The sequence below is a fragment of the Crassostrea angulata genome, chromosome 1 (assembly GCF_025612915.1).
Source record: "Crassostrea angulata isolate pt1a10 chromosome 1, ASM2561291v2, whole genome shotgun sequence".
NCBI lineage: Eukaryota > Metazoa > Mollusca > Bivalvia > Ostreida > Ostreidae > Magallana > Magallana angulata.
The window spans coordinates 33,570,452-33,588,720 of record NC_069111.1 but is presented as its reverse complement, the minus strand read 5'-3'; the positions used below and the strand labels follow the sequence as shown (position 1 = coordinate 33,588,720).

The window sequence follows — 18,269 nt, the reverse complement described above, 5'->3', positions numbered from 1 at the left end:
CATGTGCGTTTGTAAAACTTCTCTGATCAGCTGCAAATGTGCACAATAATTCTACCAGCTGGGCATGAATCAGAGTTGTCTGTTCTTTTTTTTTTATTCATTAATAGTTAGCGTGCATGCATGAAAGCAAACACTTAATTATTGAAAGTTGACCAATCTGACAGATTGTCATTGCCTTTCTGATATTCCTGAAAAATGTAATATTTATAATGAATTTTTAAAACAATTATTATTACTGCATGTACACTAACATTTTACAAGAGAAAATGGATAAATTGTTCCATGTACTTTTTATGCAATAGCTTTAAGCAAGTAAGACTTTTGTTTCAAAAAGGAATTAAAAGTTTGCATATAGCATCTTTTCATAGAAATACAAGAAAGTAACAACTTTTCAAAGACTTAGAACGGATCAAGCCCCATGCATGTTGCTATGTGCCTGGGAGGTTCCTGTCCAGCAGCACCTTCAGAAATAAGTCTGTTGTTGTTTTTGTTCCAGCTGTTGCTGTGTGTCTTTATACCCCCTCTGATATTTCCTGTGATCAAGTTTAAGGGTGACAGTGACCAAGATGGCATTGAGAATCTTCAGGAGAAGGTAGGAACAATAACACTGCATGATCTCTGACAACGTCCTAGTATTGGTAGTGATACAAAGATATATGATAATAACATTGATTACTGATTTGTTTTTTGTGTTTTTTATTAATGTTAATATTTTAACATTAATATTAAGCTTTTAATGATTTCAAAAGCCAACTAGCCCTCCTACAACCATTGACTCTGATCAACTTACCTGCGCAAGTTGATTTAAGATTAGATAAAATAATCACATCATTTGACAAAACTTTAAGTGTAGACAATATCGTATTAACTGTTCGATGTACACCACAGATTTTTTTTAGATTTGATGTTTAATTAATTATACAGATAAGATTACAAATTGAACAAACTTATTTTTCATCAAGATGATTAATGCAAGACACACAATTATTTACATTAAAGTACATCTAAATCACGTTTATTTATTTGTATTTTGAAGGGTGTTCTCAGAGACAAAAAAAGAAAACTAGAAAAGCAGAAAACATTGAGCTCTATACCTGTAAAAGAAGAAAAAGAGTAAGTTTTCCTAGCATTGGAGCATTCATAACTGAAATATTAAACTGTTTGGAAATTCAACCAAATGTGTAAAGTTTAAGTTGCTACAACATAAATAGAAGATATCTCGTGTACAGCCTTTTGCAAAAGCTTAAAGGTCGACTCAAAAAATGTTAACATAAAGTTATTATATACATGGTTATCATAAAATCAACATTTATTGTACAAAATGCACCATTAAAACACGTTGTGGGTGGGTCTATCTATATTATTTTTTAATTGTTCAAATAATAACTTTGTCATTTTAGAGACCCGCAGGTGGATTATGAATCAAAACCATCAAATCTCAGCTTTTGGAAAAAGCTCTATTATTTTTATACAGCACCTGTCATTATTTTTGCGCATAATGTGGTAAGCATTTTCATTTGCAATTCTATGCTTTCAAATGTCATACTGGTACTGGACCAGTTATTGGCTAGGACCTTGCAGTTATTAAATCCCTGGCACACCGGAGCTGCGTCCTCATGGCGATCCAGCTGCGTCCTTAAATAATGTAAAAAGCCAAGGTAAATGCAGTAGAATCTCCTACAGCGCTGTAACTTCGTCCCTCGTGGTGGGATCGCCTTGAACATTTTAAAACACTATGCGACGGCGCGCACTTTGAACATGCACAAAGTACGCGCCGTGGCTCTGCGTTCTGATAAACACGCCGTAGAAGCGTAGTGAGGTCGCAGTGACAGTGCCATAAGATCTCTAACATCGCCATGAGAGCTCCAACGGAGCGCTCAAGGAACGCAGCGAATCGCAGTGTAGATGCAGTGATAAGTCAATTGCGCTTTCATGGAGACCTCACAGAGTTCTTTGGGATCTCACTGCATCTCTATCGCGCTCTCACTACGCTTCCATAGCGTTTGAACAAGTTTTTTTTCATTTGGTTGCGTTCACACAGCGACCCCAAAGAGCTGTTGCTGCGTTTATCGTGCTCTCATGACGTTTCTTCTGCGTTTATATCGCGCTCCTACTGTGTTTCTAGTGCTTTGTCATCAAGACCACAAAAACTAGAACAATGGCTGTTGTACAGTAGCAAGCGATGTAATAATTATCAAACTGGATGTAGATGACTATGTAAAAAGTAGCATTTGCTAATATTCCAAGACTTATCAATGGATGTAGATGGAATTCATGCCATTTGGTTCTTATGTTTTCACATCTTTTCTATGTTTTCTAACAACTAATAAGGGATCTTTTTTTGTAGACCTGACTACTAAGAGTTTTGTCCTAGTCCTTCACAAATTGTTTAGAAGTAGTTTCAATTACAGTGTACCTTTTCATAAAATCAAAAAAATTTTTAATCATTTATTTACTAGTTGTAAATTCTTGTTTGTTTCCCATACAAATTGTACAAATTAATATTAACCTACCAAGAAGTAAAGAACGTCTTGTGCACGCAGTCAGCGCACAGAGCACGCCGTGGACGTGCTGTAAAAACTCCTAGCACATTATGAGCGCTCGGCAGAGACTCAGTGAGAGCGCAGTTAATCGCCAAGTAGAACTCCATGGAAACGCAGTTACATGCCGTGTGAGCTCCGTAAGAACGTGGGGACGCAGCTTGGTGTGACAGGGCCTTTAGCTAAATAAGGAGTGTATGTAGAGCACAATTGCCCAAATTCAGTGCAAGGAGGCTGGGTTATCAACAAATTAACAATCGAATCTACCTAAAACTTTGACGTATGATATTTTTGGCCATAAACTAACATTAAATAAGAAAAAATTCAAATATAGTAGCTTAAAAATTTCAGCGATTCCCTATATATAGTTATTCAGAACTTTTCTTCACAAGGAAGTAAATGTATAGCCTAAAAATGGACATGACCATCCAACCCTGTTAATTAGAGATCAACAACTGATTGCTAACATAGTATGTTCTGTTGTTAATTTCCAGTTGTCCTATGTGATATTCCTGGGGCTGTACAGCTACATCCTTCTGGTCAAGTTCAATAAAGATGTCTCCAATGAAGAGATTATCCTGATTATTTGGGTGTTTAGCATATTTGCTGAGGAGGTCCGACAGGTAACCTTGGAGACAGATACCATTTCATTTTTGTGGAGATACAGTTATATATATAACCACAAAAGGAAATGATGTACATTTGTATTTTCAAATATTGGTATTAATATTGCTGGTTCAAGATCTAGCTGATATGGTGAGGTAATCATTTGACTGGCAATTATAGATCAATTCTCATTAGGCAAATCACAAATATTTAAAAAGGTTGTTTTTTTTTGCATGTATTAGGCTAGCCCACCTGAGTCGAAAGATCAAAAAAGCTTTTCTGATCAAAATTTGCTCATTGTCTGTTGTCTATATAAACTTATCACATTGTATATAAATCTTTTTCTCCACAACCACTCATGGGCCAATTTTAATAAACTTGACACAATTTAAGTATTACTGTGTGAAGGGGATTCAAGTTTGTTCATATAAAGAGCCATGCCCTCTTTCAAGGAGATTTGATTTAAAACTATTGAAAATATGTTGACACACATTTAAAAAAATATTCTTTTCAATGTCCATTTTGCCAAAAAAAAACCCTGAAAATTGTGCAGAAGTTTTTTTAGGTAGTGTAGATTCAGATTTAGTTAAAACATGAATTCCCTGGGTGTAAAGAAAAGCCTTAATGGGGGCCTACATATTTACAGACTGTGGGAAAAATCTTTGAAAAATTCTTCTCAAAAACCATTTCGACAGGTAAGATGAAATTTGTGTGGGAACTTCTTAAGTTATAGTGTAGATTTAAGGTTGTTCAGATCATGATTCCAAGAAAATGAATGGAAGGGGTGTTATATTTTTAAATACATATAGTAATAAATAGAGAATATTCTTGAAAATTCTTCATCTTCAAAACTAAAACAACAAAAGATAATTAATGTTTAATATAAAATATGTATGTGAGGAAAAAATTAAAATTTTTAAGACAAGATCTTTATTGTACTAAATTGTCCAAATATTTTTACTGATATTGATTAATACCTTAACTAAAGCTGATTTGATCTGTTATGTCCTAGTGTTGCCCAGGTGAGCAATGTGGCCACTTGGCCTCTTGTTATAACGTTATGAGGGAAATATGTTGCATTCAATTTTGTTAACATTAGAACATTATTAGAATATGATACATTTAACCAACTTTTATTTATTATAAGTAAAAAAAAATATTCTCAAGGTTTGCAAGTCTCAGCCTTGTTTTTCGCAATGATTTGTCACCACCAACCAGCTAGGTCACAAACATCTCTTATTAATATTAGTTGCAGAGAACCAGTTTATTCTTTATAAATCAGGAAATAAAGTCATCACAAATAAAAGTTGGGTTACAGATAGTATTTACACTTAAAGTTAAGGTTAAAATGCAAATGTTCATGTCTTATCCAGTAAAAATTTAAGGATCTAGTCTTGCCTAAGAAATTTTTAAGACAAGGTTTGCTGTATTTAAAGAATATCAAAATAGATATATTAGATAATAGATAATATTATTTTCGAAACATTAAATAGGTTACAGATCGTACCTTTAGTAATTGGACACCCTGTTCAGTAAGATGTCTATATATTTTCCTACTGTTTACCTGGCCAAGAATATTCCCCCTTAACAGAGAATTATTTGTGAGCACGATTTATGTGATGTCTTTCACCAGGTTTTATGTATCACCCTCAGTGTCATAGTACACTTATTAAAATTAATACACTTATGAAATTGTTAGCTGTAACTATATTAATAATACTGATATTTTTTCCTTCCTCTTAACTACTAATAAATTAAAACCAATGAACCGGTTTATTGAGAAAACTGATATACTGTGGAATCATTAAATTTCGTGGTGGCTCAATTTTCGTGGAATTCGTGGGTACCTCTCATCAACGAATTACAATCCTCCACGAATCAACAAATTAGGGTAATAAAGTCATATTTCCTCTGTAGGTATTAAAGAATACACAAAATTACGTCCCCACGAAGCCGTAAAATTTAAGCAATCCACGAAATTGACCCCCACGAAAATTAATGATTCCACAGTAGATGCATTTAGTATGTACCAGCTTCTACATGTTTGAATCCATGAATGATCAATATTAATTGAGTGGTTTAAAACTTCTTTAGGATATCAACTTGGTTGGTATGTCGAGTACATGAATTAATTTAACAAAGATTTAATCATGACCCAATGAAGTTCATATTTTAAAAGCAACTTTTTGAACATTTCTATTTTTTTCTTATATATATATGTAATTTATGAATTAAAGGGAGATATGAATTGAAATTATGAAGCTGGCAGTGTTTTAACATGCTAGTAAAGCTTCAGGCAAACCATGATCTTGTTTGATAATCATTGTGTGTGTCATAATTTTGTCTATAATTAATGAAAAAACTTTTGATTCCTAAAAAACTTTACCCAGAAATAAACATTTGTGCTTTTAAATTGTTTCATGTGCATGTACATATAAGAAAAAATATACTGCAAATGTAAAAATTACATATTATGTGTTATTACATGTACATAAAAAAATGGATTATTATTCTTAAAATCAAGTTAATTTTGTTTACATGATATTATATGTATTATATATGTTAATCCAATTATTAATTAATGAATGTATATATTTCTTTAGGGATTAGAGGGTGGGGGAATGTTATGGACAGCTAAACTAATATTTGCATATTGGACAAAGTAATTTGTTTCAGTTGCTTTGAAATGTTGCAAAACACACTTTTGCCAGTTATAGGTTTCAATGTACCACTGTCTGTACTAATGTAGTTTTTTAATTTGAACAGTTATTGTCGCAGTATTCAATATATGAGAGAATTACAATATATCGTACGTCCACCAATCAAAATGCCTCACATATCATCAACCCCAGTGCTTCCAATAACACTCAGAGTTTTCGAGGCAAAAATCACTCATTTCACCCCCCTCAAAAGGTATTACAGTTGTGTCCAAAAATTACTTCATACTCTAGCTGCTTTTGTTTACAACCATTTAAAAAAAAAAATCTTTTTTTCGATTTCATTGATTGTGTGCATTTTGAAAATATTTTTCTCCCATATAGATCCTCTATTTATATATTATTTGGTATCCAGTCAATAGTCATTAGTAAATTTGATTTCAAAGTTTGAATTGCAAATAAGTTGTAACAGTTGGTTTTTCCTTGTTTTGTTTTGTGTGACGTATTGATTGCTAATAATTTATATGTATGTGTGCCGTTGTATATTAATATTATACTAATTTGTAATTTGTAACAAAATATTAATCTGCATGAAATGATTATGCATGTAGTATACTGTAGCTTGGATAGATATATATTTGGCATGCTGTGTTATGATATATTCTTATTTTTACTAATAAAAAAATCTGCATGCAGAAAAATGTTTTGCTTAGTAACAACTTAACTAAAAAGAAAGCAGTTATAAACATGAAAAAAAAATTGCATGCTTTTAATAAAATTCAATACTTACTAAGTTCCAATTTCAATTGAAATTTCTTAGAAATGTTTTTAAACAAACCCAGTGAAATGTATATTTTGATAGATGCAATCCTCCTCGACCAAGAACTTCAATACCAAGCTACACAGCTATATAACTGATCCGTGGAACATCGTTGATGTGGCGACCATTTTTATTTTTGTGATGGGAATCGTCCTGCGCTTCCTCCGCTTTGACTCCACCTTGGAGGCTGCCCGTTGTGTCATGGCTCTCAACTTAGTCATCTTTTTCTTTAGAATTTTACATATATTTTCTGTCCACAAACAACTTGGGCCAAAGCTTGTCATGATTGGGAGAATGGTAAGTGGGCAACACTTTGGATTCATTCATTAATTGCAGCTTCTTTAAAATGTTTATTTATTTTAAAAATGCCATGTAATGGTGCTACCAATCATTTCATATTTTAGGCATCTTTCCCTTGGACTGTTTATATGCTGTAAATATGTCTGCTGTAATGTTGTATCTCATGTTCTTTACAGCTGAAGGACCTGCTGTATTTCATCATCATCCTAATGGTGTTTGTGGTGTCTTACTCAATAGCAGCATACTCTGTCATGTACCCCAATTCAGAGCTCAGCATAGTCCTTGTTTACAATGTGATGAGACTTGGATACTGGAACTTGTATGGGGAACTTTTTTTGGAAGATATTGAAAGTAAAATTTTCATCAGTATTTTGCAATTTTCATGTGATAATAGATAAAGTTTTGAGCTTTAATTGTACTTAAAAAATCATGAATGCTGTGGAATCATTGTTCGTGAGGGACTAATGTTCGTGGCTTTCATGGTTAACCCTTGCCCACGAATCTACATCCCCACGAACATATATGCAAGCATTTGATTTATATTAATTTGCAAAATAACACTTGCTACCAACGAAATTAATTCCCTGCAAACCAAGAAAATTTTGATGACCCATGAACATTGACCCCTACAAATATAAATGATTCCCCAGTATCTGATAATCTCATTGATATTGAATTCAGTACAGACACTCCCAAATAACCTGCTTAATATAAAAACATATCATATACTTATATGTACATGTGACCACATTAGTGCTTTGAAAAGACTGTAATTATAAAGTTAGGGAACAAGAATGACACAGAAAGGAAGCAGATATTTTTATTTGAAGCTGCACTATACTGTTTTGTATGATATATTAACTTTATAATGATTAAATGGTTAAGAAAATTTAGTCAATATATCAATTTAGGCACAACTACCACAAGTGATAGTCAAGTATGGGGGGATACTTTATCTCAATGCCAACTGACCACCCCATTCTCATGAATGAATGTTTTTCAAACATGAAATAAGAAAAGCAGATATTAGTCAGTGGAGTTTAGACTTCAAAATGAAGCTAATTAAAATGCAAACAACAGCTATGGTACTCAAGTGACCATGCATCAAGGCCTGTGGGCCTCTTGTTTAAAGTATTTGATAACTTTAATAATTCCTAATACTAACCGGAGGTTTTATCTGTTCTTTAAAATTTCCATTATGAAGATATATTTTGTGGCATATTATTGCCTTAAATTATTGCAGCATCAACAAATTTGGTATTAATGTTTATTTGTAGGGGAAGAGCCAGACTGTAGTTTTGATGACAGTGTGTACAGTAATGGCAGCTTACCTAGGTGTCCCTCTGCAGTCAGTCGATATGCAGTGCCAATCCTCATGGGCTTTTACGTGCTCTTCTGTAATATTCTACTTCTAAACCTACTCATTGCTATGTTCAGGTAAGTTTTTCTTTGTTACCAAATAGGTATTGTGTTGTGCTTGATATTTGAATAAATTTGATTAATTAGTACTAATGATTGTGTTTCAGTGCATTTCAGATCCCTATTGATTATTTCTAATTGATAAATTTCAAAGTTATATGAAATGCAATTTTCTTGTCAAAAAAGTTTGTTGTGAAATTGCAATAAACTTCTTAATCTAATTGATTCGTAGGGTTGTCACAGACAGACAATAAAAAGTGTGAATATTTTTCAGTAAATCATACAATGACAAATCTATTCAAAACTCTTGGTGACTTTTTCTTCTGCTTAGTAATATGTCCTGATCAGATTCAGCATGTGTTTTTGAAAAAATGAACATTTTCCAATATTTCCCATTTAAATTAACACATGGGAAATATAATCTGAAAGTAAATATTTATAGGTCTAGATTGTTTCTGTGACACTGTTATAATAACTGTATATACAAAATTCTTATAAAATAATGTTCTCTTAGTCTTGAGTTTGTATATTGTTCAATTTGTTTACAGCCAGCTCCTATCTGACCCAATTCTTAATATTGTATACTTCGTGGAAAATGGAAAAAAGTTTCTATCTCCTCTTGCTATATATACTTCTTGTATGTAAACAATTGCACTTTATCATTTAGAAATGATGATACAACCATTCATGTGATTTGAATTCTACTCCCAATTCAGTTTACCGCTTCTTGTATCATGCATGATTAACATTAATTGTCAGTAAATAAAAATTCCATAGAAATGAATAATTTTCATTGTCTCAAAATTTAGCCACCACATTTTCAGTGTTTTTAACAACAGATATATAATGACCATGCAATTAGAAAATTAGGTTTTACCCTAAAGAACATAGATTTGAATAAAAGATTTTGTTGAAATGTAGACCTTAAAGTTAAAATTATTATGGTAAGAAGGACATTGTCTAAATTAAGTATGAAAATAGATGGTTTCAGCATGAAGTGCCTGAATGCTTTTGTATTATTATATTCTGTCCTTGCATGGTCAATCAATAACATTCATGCAGGAGTTTTATATTTGACATGCAAGTTTCCCAGGTTGTTGAAATAAAATACATGCATGAATTAAACAATTGTGCCAGACGGTACTTTGATGATGTATTTAATACAAAATTACCTTTTTTATTTACAGTGGAATGCTGATATAAAACTGACATTTATAAACGAAAATGAATTATTTTAAAATCTTGGAGCTTTGGGTTTCATGTATTAAATTGCTAATTACAGTTACACGTTTGAGATTACACAAATGGACACTGACAGTATTTGGAAGTTCATGCGGTTTAACACGATCCGAGAATATTGTGATCGCACACCCCTTCCTGCCCCCTTTTGTCTGATCTCACATTTCTATTTATTGCTACAACAATGTAGCAGTAAGTGTTGTAAGCAAAGGAGTAACCAAATTAACAGTTTGAGTAAGTCTGATAAAGTAATTCAATTAAAGTATGATTTTGAAGTCATTTCAGTTTTTGGTATCTTAATTTTTTTTTTTAGCATGCTTCGATCCCTATAGTATTAGTATTTATGGTACCCCTGTTTTTCTTTGTAAAATTCAGCAAGAGTAGTACGCAGCTGGATTTGAAAAAGTTGATGTTGCTTTCTTTGTGCATATATTATTTTAGATGGAACAGTATAATTATAAACACTAAAATTGTCGTAAGGAAAGGGATTGCCTCTAAATTAAATATCCACTCCTTGTCAAGTTAGCTAGCCTAATTAATAAGAAATATTGTCTACTCCTCTGTAACAGATGTTTATAAAAATAATTAAAGTATTTATATTACATGTACTAGAATTGCGTCCTGACCAAATGCAAATCATAAATCAATTTTGCTACAGAAACAAGAATGTTAAACATCTGGTTTGTAGTTTGCAAACTTTCTGATTGCCAGACAAAATGAAACTATCCTGAGGGATAAAATTTTCATTGATAGCCAATGGTGACTCAAGTTTACTTTCAACTTATAAACTAATATTTCGATCAAATTAAACCAGATTATAATTCTTCACTGATGTAGCTCATAAGAGGAGCAACTGCATGAATCTATTAAATAACTTTGATAAATGTATTTTGCATGGCTGTTTAACTCTTAGTTAGATACCAGTCGCTGATGAAGTCAGTCTAAGCAGCCTTATATGTTGTTTTTGTGCAACTTTCTTCTCTTTCCAGCAACACATATCAGATTGTACAGGAAAATACTGATCAGTACTGGTGTTTCCAGCGCTACCGCCTGATCTATGAGTATTACACACGCCCCACCCTGGCCCCACCCCTTATTCTGATAAGCCATATGGCTTTGTTCATTCGATGGATTTTCGGGAAATGTTCCTTCTGCTTGTCCAGTCAGCCCAGTGACTTGAGTAAGTCAGAATAATTGTCAGTTTGTTCAACCACTTCACTTCATATTCTCGAAAAACATACATTGTGTAAAGCCATTCACAGATTCCCATACAGCACGAGATAAATCAAATTAATGTGCATCATAGTCAACTGTCATGTACATGTTTATACATCCCAACAAAATAGAAATGATGGGCGGGAAAACTTGGAAAAAAATTTTTGGTTTAGTCTGCAGAAAACGTTACATCTTATTAAGTGCATTTTACTATCGCACATTAATCTACATTGATTTTTACCGATCAAACTTTTGGGTATTTCTGTCAAAATATAGACACATCTGACACAATAAAAATTGATGGAGAAAAGGATTGCAGTTAATTACATGTATTTAATGAATCAATAGGTTGCATGCACATATTTTTATTTTACCCTTCACTATGTACATGAGCCTTGTTTCAATTCCATCCATGATTGATCATTGTAGCCAATCATTATTGACTTTAACATCGTTAGCCTTTGCAGCCTATATAACATCATGATTATCATGATATGTCATGTGTTCGTCCATTTCATGATAAATAGCACCCTGAGTTAATTAAGCCCCTGATACACAAACACAAAGTGAGCTGTTGCTTGTTTTATGCACCAATCCTATACATGTAGGTGATTTAATTTCTTGATTGTCACTACCTCAAAGGATCGGCTCCTACCATTAGATGACCTCTTTATTTGGTCTAAATAAATGTTTTAAGTGAATGCATATATAATTCATTTGCTTTTTTGTGAAATTTTTAGTGACTTAAAATTCAGTGAGTAGTGTTCATTTTTGTTATCAATGTTACACATTTTTGCTTGAATATATAGTGTAAGTGAGGCTGATTTTCAAATTAGTGGTAAGCTTGAATATTTTATTTGTATTTTTTAAGCATGGTTGTTTTGGAACAAATTGCATGGCTTGCAGTTAAAGTGCATGCTGAGTGTATTCATTCAGCAGTATTTGAAGCTTGATTACATGTTTTGTACATCCCTTTCATTTTTTTGCATCATCTTTTTGAATTCATTCTTATAGGATTTTGCATATTAAATTTTGATTTAAGTTTGAATCCAATATATCATTAAAAATTATATATCTATGAGAAAGAATCTTTTTTATAGTTATGTGAAATACTCATTTCATTGGTTGATTTATTTTTTGATTTTAGTCAAAAGGTTTTCATCAGACAAGGCAAGAGAGCTAGTGCAATGGGAAAATATGATTGCAGATGCATTTATGAACCGCCTGGAGCTAGAAGAGAAGAAAAACATTGAAAACCGAGTCATTAATACACAAGAATCGTACGTTCAATATTATAAACTTTTTCAGGTCTGTCGTTTCATTGTACCAAGAAGTGTTAAATATGTTTGTGAATCATACATTATTTAATATGGTATGTATATATGATATTAGATACACAATATACAATGGTACAGTATACATACATCATATGAAGAAATCATGTTATTCCACATGACTCATTGTCTAAATTTTGCCACGGTCCTGAGTCTGCATGGCTCTCTCTAGCTGTCAGATGGGTGAGGATCATACATATTGGCTGGGGTTTGCAACGATGCATATGACTATGCTCGTTAATATTCATATAAACTGCCTATCTTTTGTTATTATATAAAGGCTTAGAATAAAAATATATTACTTTGATACCTATAGTGATCGAATTGTGAGTCAAAAAATTTATTTGAAAATAAATTTATTCAAAGTATTATGTTAAATAGTAGTGCAAACTTTATTAAACTGAAAGAAATTCATTATAAAAGTGTTAAATTTCGTTATTAATTTCTATGGGACTCAAAATCAGTTTGCTATATAAATTCGTGATAACCAAATTCGTTATAACAGTTACTGTAAAATTGTACAAAGGTTTGTTAAGAATTTTACTGGGGACTCAAAAATTTTTTGCTATATCCATGTTTAAACGAAACGAGTTTTACTGTACACATTTTCCCCATTTTCGCAAATTTTTTGACATGCGAAAAACACCCTGGATATACGGTATTTATTGGCGAACACTTACTGGGCACAGTACAATTATTTGTGTAGGCCTATAATTGAGGGTAAATAATTTGAAAAATGATTTAGAACTTCACCTACGAATGGCAAGTAATTCATGTATAAAAGAAATTCAAAATTCTGTCATGAACTCTTCCATCTCAGTTTACTGTAATACACTTTATTCCTACAATGCTCTGAATTTACAGCAATTTCACCAAAATTAAGATAACCCCACAGAGAGAGAGATAGTGAGAGAGAGAGAGAGAGGGAGAGAGAGAGAGAGAGAGAGTTATTTTCTGATGCATTTATTATGTTTCTTTAGGATACATGAGCTGTTCTTCAAGCTGGATGAGCTACAGGATTTGCAGGCCACCTCGGGATCCTCGGGACAGGCACCTATCTCCAAGGCCCCTGTTAATCAGGTGGTCAGGATGCCTCCACAAATGGACAAGAGACTATTGGCCCTGGAGGAGCAGGTGACAAATTTTTTATGGTAGTTTTGTAATAAAGGTATTTTTCAAAATAAAAACTATAGTAGATGAAGTTATGAAGGATGCACCATTTTGGTTGAATTTATTGTAAGTTTAGATTGGAAAATGGAGAGAATTACATACTAATTTTACCAATGAATATTAAGCAAATGATTTCACCTGATCAGACAGTTTGAAATAAATCCAAGATGGCAGCGGTGGGTACCTTGTGTATTATTGAGTATAGGGTAAAGGCTATATCTTTAAAACTTTAATTTTTTTATATATTATATATATTTGTTAATTTTATAATGTCAGGTGCATGTGCCTTGTAAAGGCCGGCCGGGGTAAAGGGCTGTGGTGGGTTTTTGTTTGTTTTTCTTGGGGGTTGCTTTTTTGGTCTTAAAGTGAATATACAAGTATATGACATGTTATAAAATTCACAAAAATGAGCTTCACGTAGATTTAGAGTTGATAAAGTAGGTATATTGGTTATAAAGTTTAGTTAATGGACATAAAGATAACAACGTTATCTATATTTCACATCCATTAACCATAGTATAGCTTGATCCTCTACATGTAATGTTACAGACCTATAAACTATAATTAACACTGAAAAAAATCATTTGTGAGTGCAAAACTTAGTTTATCTGATAAATTTGTGAAACTATGATTAGCTGGTTTTAAATATAGTTAATGAATGTAAATTATAGTTTACAGAAGTGACTCTACATTTATCACCAAAGTCTACTGTTAACATTTATTTATTTACAGATGAACTTTGAAGACCATTCATTAACTATACACATGTAGACAGTAAACAAATTTTAAATATGGATTTTCAGATAAAAAGTACAGTTAATGAATCCCTAACTCTGATCAATGTCGATAAACCTAGTTATTGACTAAATGAAACTATAATAATGTTAAGCTAATTTTTGTGAATTTGGTATACCATAGATATGCAATTATTCCTTGAAACACCTTTGCCTCTTCTTATTTCATCAAAATTGTGTAATTTAATTGTATCATGGCATTTTAATTTCTGTTTAATTTCTTTTTATTCTTGAAATTCTCAAGATTGCAGTGGTATGTCAACTTAAAACCCTTTTTGCAGATGCAACAAAGTACTGTAGCTTTAAATTGGATCATGAAAATATTACAAGAACAAGAGAAGAACACAAGAGTGGCACCGATGCTTGAAGACAAGAGAGAAAATGGTAAGCTCAAGCTCACAATTTCAAAGAACAATCTGGATCTTTTATCATGTTTAGAATAACTATCATCATGATTTTAAGAATTATACGTATTTACCGTTTTGCTCACTTGAGGTGAACAAAAGCTCATGTATGGTGGTTTTCTGTTTATAATTTTTCCGCATCCATTTATCTGAGAGGCTTTTAATTTAATTTTTTTACACCTTTTTAGGTCACCTGAGTTAATTCAGGTGACCAATTGCTATCCGTTTTCATCCTTCGCCGTTTGTCTTGCAATAACATTTTACATTTTTAACTTCTTCTTAGAAACTACAAGGCCGATTGTTACCATTTTTGAGGCATCTCTATGGTAAGAGGAATCTAAATCGAGAAATTGATATGGCTCTACCATCCCATGGTGCCACATGTGGGGCCAAATATGAAATAAAGCTAAATTTTCAAAAATCTTCTTCTCTACTCCCACACGCATAGTTATGATGTCCATGAAGCCCTCTACCAAAATTATGAAATTCATGACCCCTGGATCATGGGTTCAGGTGCTAGGGTGGGGCCAATATGGCCATAAAGTAAAAATGTATTAAATCTTAGAAAATCTTCTTCTCTACCACCATATATGTTTGTTATAAACGAAATGCATGATAATGATGTCCATGAAGCCTTCTATTAAAATTGTGAAATTCATGACCCTTGGGTCAGGGGTTCGGGCTCTAGGGTGGGGCCAATATGGCCATATTGTTAAAATATATTAAATCTTAGAAAATCTTTTTCTCTACCTCCATATATATTTGTTAAAAACTAAATGCCTGGTTATGATGTCCATGAGGCCCTCTACTAAAACTGTGAAATTCATGCCGCCGCCCCCCCCCCCCCCCCCGGGTCAGGGGTTTAGGCTCAAGGGTGGGGCAAATATGGCCATATAGTAAAAATGTATTAAATCTTAGAAAATCTTCTTCTCTACTCCCATATATATTTCTTAAAAACTAAATGCATGATTATGATGCCCATGAAACCCTCTATTAAAATTATGAAATTCATGACCCCTGGGTCAGGGGTTCAGGCTCTAGGGTGGGGCCAATAAAGCCATATAGTTAAAATGTATTGAATCTTAGAAAAATCTTTTTCTCTACTTCCATATATATTTGTTAAAGATTAAATGCCTGGTAATAATGTCAGTGAAGCCCTCTACCAAAACTGTTAAATTCTTGACCCCTTTGTTAGGGGTTCAGGCCCTAGGGTCAGGCCAATATGGCCATATAGTAAAACTGTTTTAAATCTTAAAAAATCTTCTTCTCTACTCCCACACATGTGGGCAAAAAACTGAATACATGGTTATGATGTCCACTAATTCCTCTACCTAAATTGTGAAATTCATGACCCCTGAGTCAGGGGTTCAGGACATGGGGGGGGGGCAATATGGCAATATAGTGTTAATGCATATTATGTTTAAAAAAATTCTTCTCTATTCTCACATATCTGTATAAAAAACTGACTTATAATTATGTTTACCAGGAAGTCCTTTACTGGAATTTTAATTTTCTTGTCCCCTGAAGTATGGGTTTGACTCTAGGGCAGGGCCAAAATGGATGTATAGATTTTAATGCATATAATGTTAAAAAATTATCTTCTTTACTCCCACACACCTGAAAGGAAAACTGGATTCATGATTTTGTAGACCAGATCTTTAAGTTTTTCACCAAAATAATAGGTTACATAGTTTTTTTAAAAAGATTTCAGGCAGGGAGGTGGTCGTCATTACAAATTTATAATTATTCTACTCCAGAATGAAACCTAATTAATTAAATGTATATTTGAGACTCCTCAACAAGTTTGTGTATGGGTTATATGCTACTCAGGTGACCGTTAAGGCCAATTGGCCTCTTGTTACTTATTATAGTTTATTAACACCATACAACTCCAACTGCCATATTACCGGTAATTAAGAATCTCAAATTTCTTTTAATCAATAGTTCAATGAAAACTAAGTTCCATTTAACCTGTGTAGAAGAATATAAGAGAACCTGGGAGGGTTATTTAATTCACACCAATATTAAATTCCTGTTGAAATTTTCCTGAAAACATGGGATATTGTCTAGCAGTAATACATGTGAGTTCATAGTTTATATTTATAACTTATCATAGTTTATTAACACCATACAACTCCAACTGCCATATTACCTGGTCTCCAGTAATTAAGAACTAGCCACAGAAGGCCAGCATATGCTAATCATTTATACTATGGTAATAGGTATTTGATTTTTGGTGTATATAGATATATATTTATACTTTTTACTGTACATGTAAGGATAAAAAAAATGCTGTGCCAGAGGAAGGGGCACTCTTGAAAGTGTAGGGTATATTGTCCAGCTTATGACCATAGTTTCCTATGGGTTGTCACTATTTTAAACATATACCCTGCTTCAGAAGAATCATGGGTACTGATCAAAGGTCTGTAACCTTAAAGTCACCATTTTGAACTGATTTCAGAGTAACCCTTGCAACCCTGTTTTTAAAGAGACATGGGTATAGAAAAGGGGTATGTTGTATTTGTCCTAATGTTTTAAGCTATTTCATGAAAAAGCTATATGTTTTCCTATTCTGCAGAGAAACTGCTCTGGATTTGAAACAAATTTGATTTTTTTTGTTCAGTTAGTGCAGATAGCCGTACTTTTCCAGGCATTGAACTGATTTTCTATGCTTTGCTTAATATTAATGGCTCCAAGTTTGAAGCTGACATGAAGTCAGGAAAGTATTTATATTTATATATTCCCATGCTGCACAGGTATAAATACACTGATAGAGAGATTTCTCATGGTAGTTGCTTTTCAGTCAAAGCATTCAGATTATAAAACGTTTTGGTGTTGGGGTGTATTTATTTATTTATTTTAAATTTTAATCATTTTAAGAATAATATACATAGTAATAATTTCATTTGGTATATTATCAGGCCTTTGCAAATTTGAAAAATAATTATCATATGTCGAGGAACGTGTCGTCTGACATTAAATTAACATGTCTGGAGTTTCCCCAGAGTGCATCAATTTTTCATATCATATTTGTAGACCCTGTCATGCTTATCAAAAAAGTCAGTAAATGATATTAAGTCCATGCAAGTAACAACTTGTAATCCTATTTTGGTTTCTCCAAAAAAAAAAAAAAATCAAAAAACAAAAAACCCACCCCATAACTGCAGTCATCTTGGTTTTATGACTTTATATCAGTTTAAATATACTACATGAGGTTTGATTAGAAGATAACTATCTTTTCTAACTATACTGCCAAACCAGGGGTCAGTTCTTTGCCAACTGGCCAGCTTGCTTAAATAAGAAGAGAATAACTTTTAGCTTACTATCCACTTGCAATAATGTGGATGCATTAAATAACATGCTTGTATGCAAGGTAGCAGGAAAGTATGTTTAAGTGTGCATAACAGAAGTTAAATCATAACATCAATTTCTTCATCGGTAGATTAGTGTTGGATGTTCTAACATCAAGAATATTTTCTTTATTCATGCAGTTCTAATTTTGCCAATTTGCATATACATGTATTTTAATACATGAACCTTGTGCTGAATATATAGTTCTTAGAAATTATTCAAAACACAAAATAAATGTGAAACTTTCTGAATATATGTAGTAATTAATGTTGAGGTGAAAAGGGTATTTGAATGCCAGAAAAAGCATCAGAACTAGATTTTTATAGTAAAAAAAATAAAAGTATGATTTTTTAAAAACATTTTTGCACAACAGTAATATAAATACTCTTAAACTCATTTTTTTTACATTGAATAGAAAAC

The 18,269-nt window shown here is 32.6% G+C and overlaps 1 protein-coding gene across 8 annotated transcripts in view; it reads left to right on the top strand.

Annotated features, from left to right (window-relative positions):
* LOC128172140 (transient receptor potential cation channel subfamily M member-like 2) overlaps nucleotides 1-18,269 on the top strand; it is a 58,100-nt gene that overhangs the window by 28,067 nt on the left and 11,764 nt on the right. For 5 of the 8 annotated variants that reach the window (XM_052837941.1, XM_052837949.1, XM_052837924.1 and 2 more), the window contains 12 exons: nucleotides 497-592; nucleotides 1,037-1,113; nucleotides 1,401-1,503; nucleotides 3,035-3,163; nucleotides 5,913-6,059; nucleotides 6,666-6,920; nucleotides 7,100-7,274; nucleotides 8,201-8,360; nucleotides 10,571-10,761; nucleotides 11,944-12,076; nucleotides 13,111-13,264; nucleotides 14,376-14,478. In XM_052837941.1, coding sequence (XP_052693901.1) covers nucleotides 497-592; nucleotides 1,037-1,113; nucleotides 1,401-1,503; nucleotides 3,035-3,163; nucleotides 5,913-6,059; nucleotides 6,666-6,920; nucleotides 7,100-7,274; nucleotides 8,201-8,360; nucleotides 10,571-10,761; nucleotides 11,944-12,076; nucleotides 13,111-13,264; nucleotides 14,376-14,478 — 1,723 coding nt within the window. Of the gene's footprint in view, nucleotides 1-496; nucleotides 593-1,036; nucleotides 1,114-1,400; nucleotides 1,504-3,034; nucleotides 3,164-5,912; nucleotides 6,060-6,665; nucleotides 6,921-7,099; nucleotides 7,275-8,200; nucleotides 8,361-9,624; nucleotides 9,816-10,570; nucleotides 10,762-11,943; nucleotides 12,077-13,110; nucleotides 13,265-14,375; nucleotides 14,479-18,269 lie in introns of all 8 variants that reach the window. The other 3 variants (XM_052837964.1, XM_052837958.1, XM_052837916.1) reach the window with 2 other exon arrangements.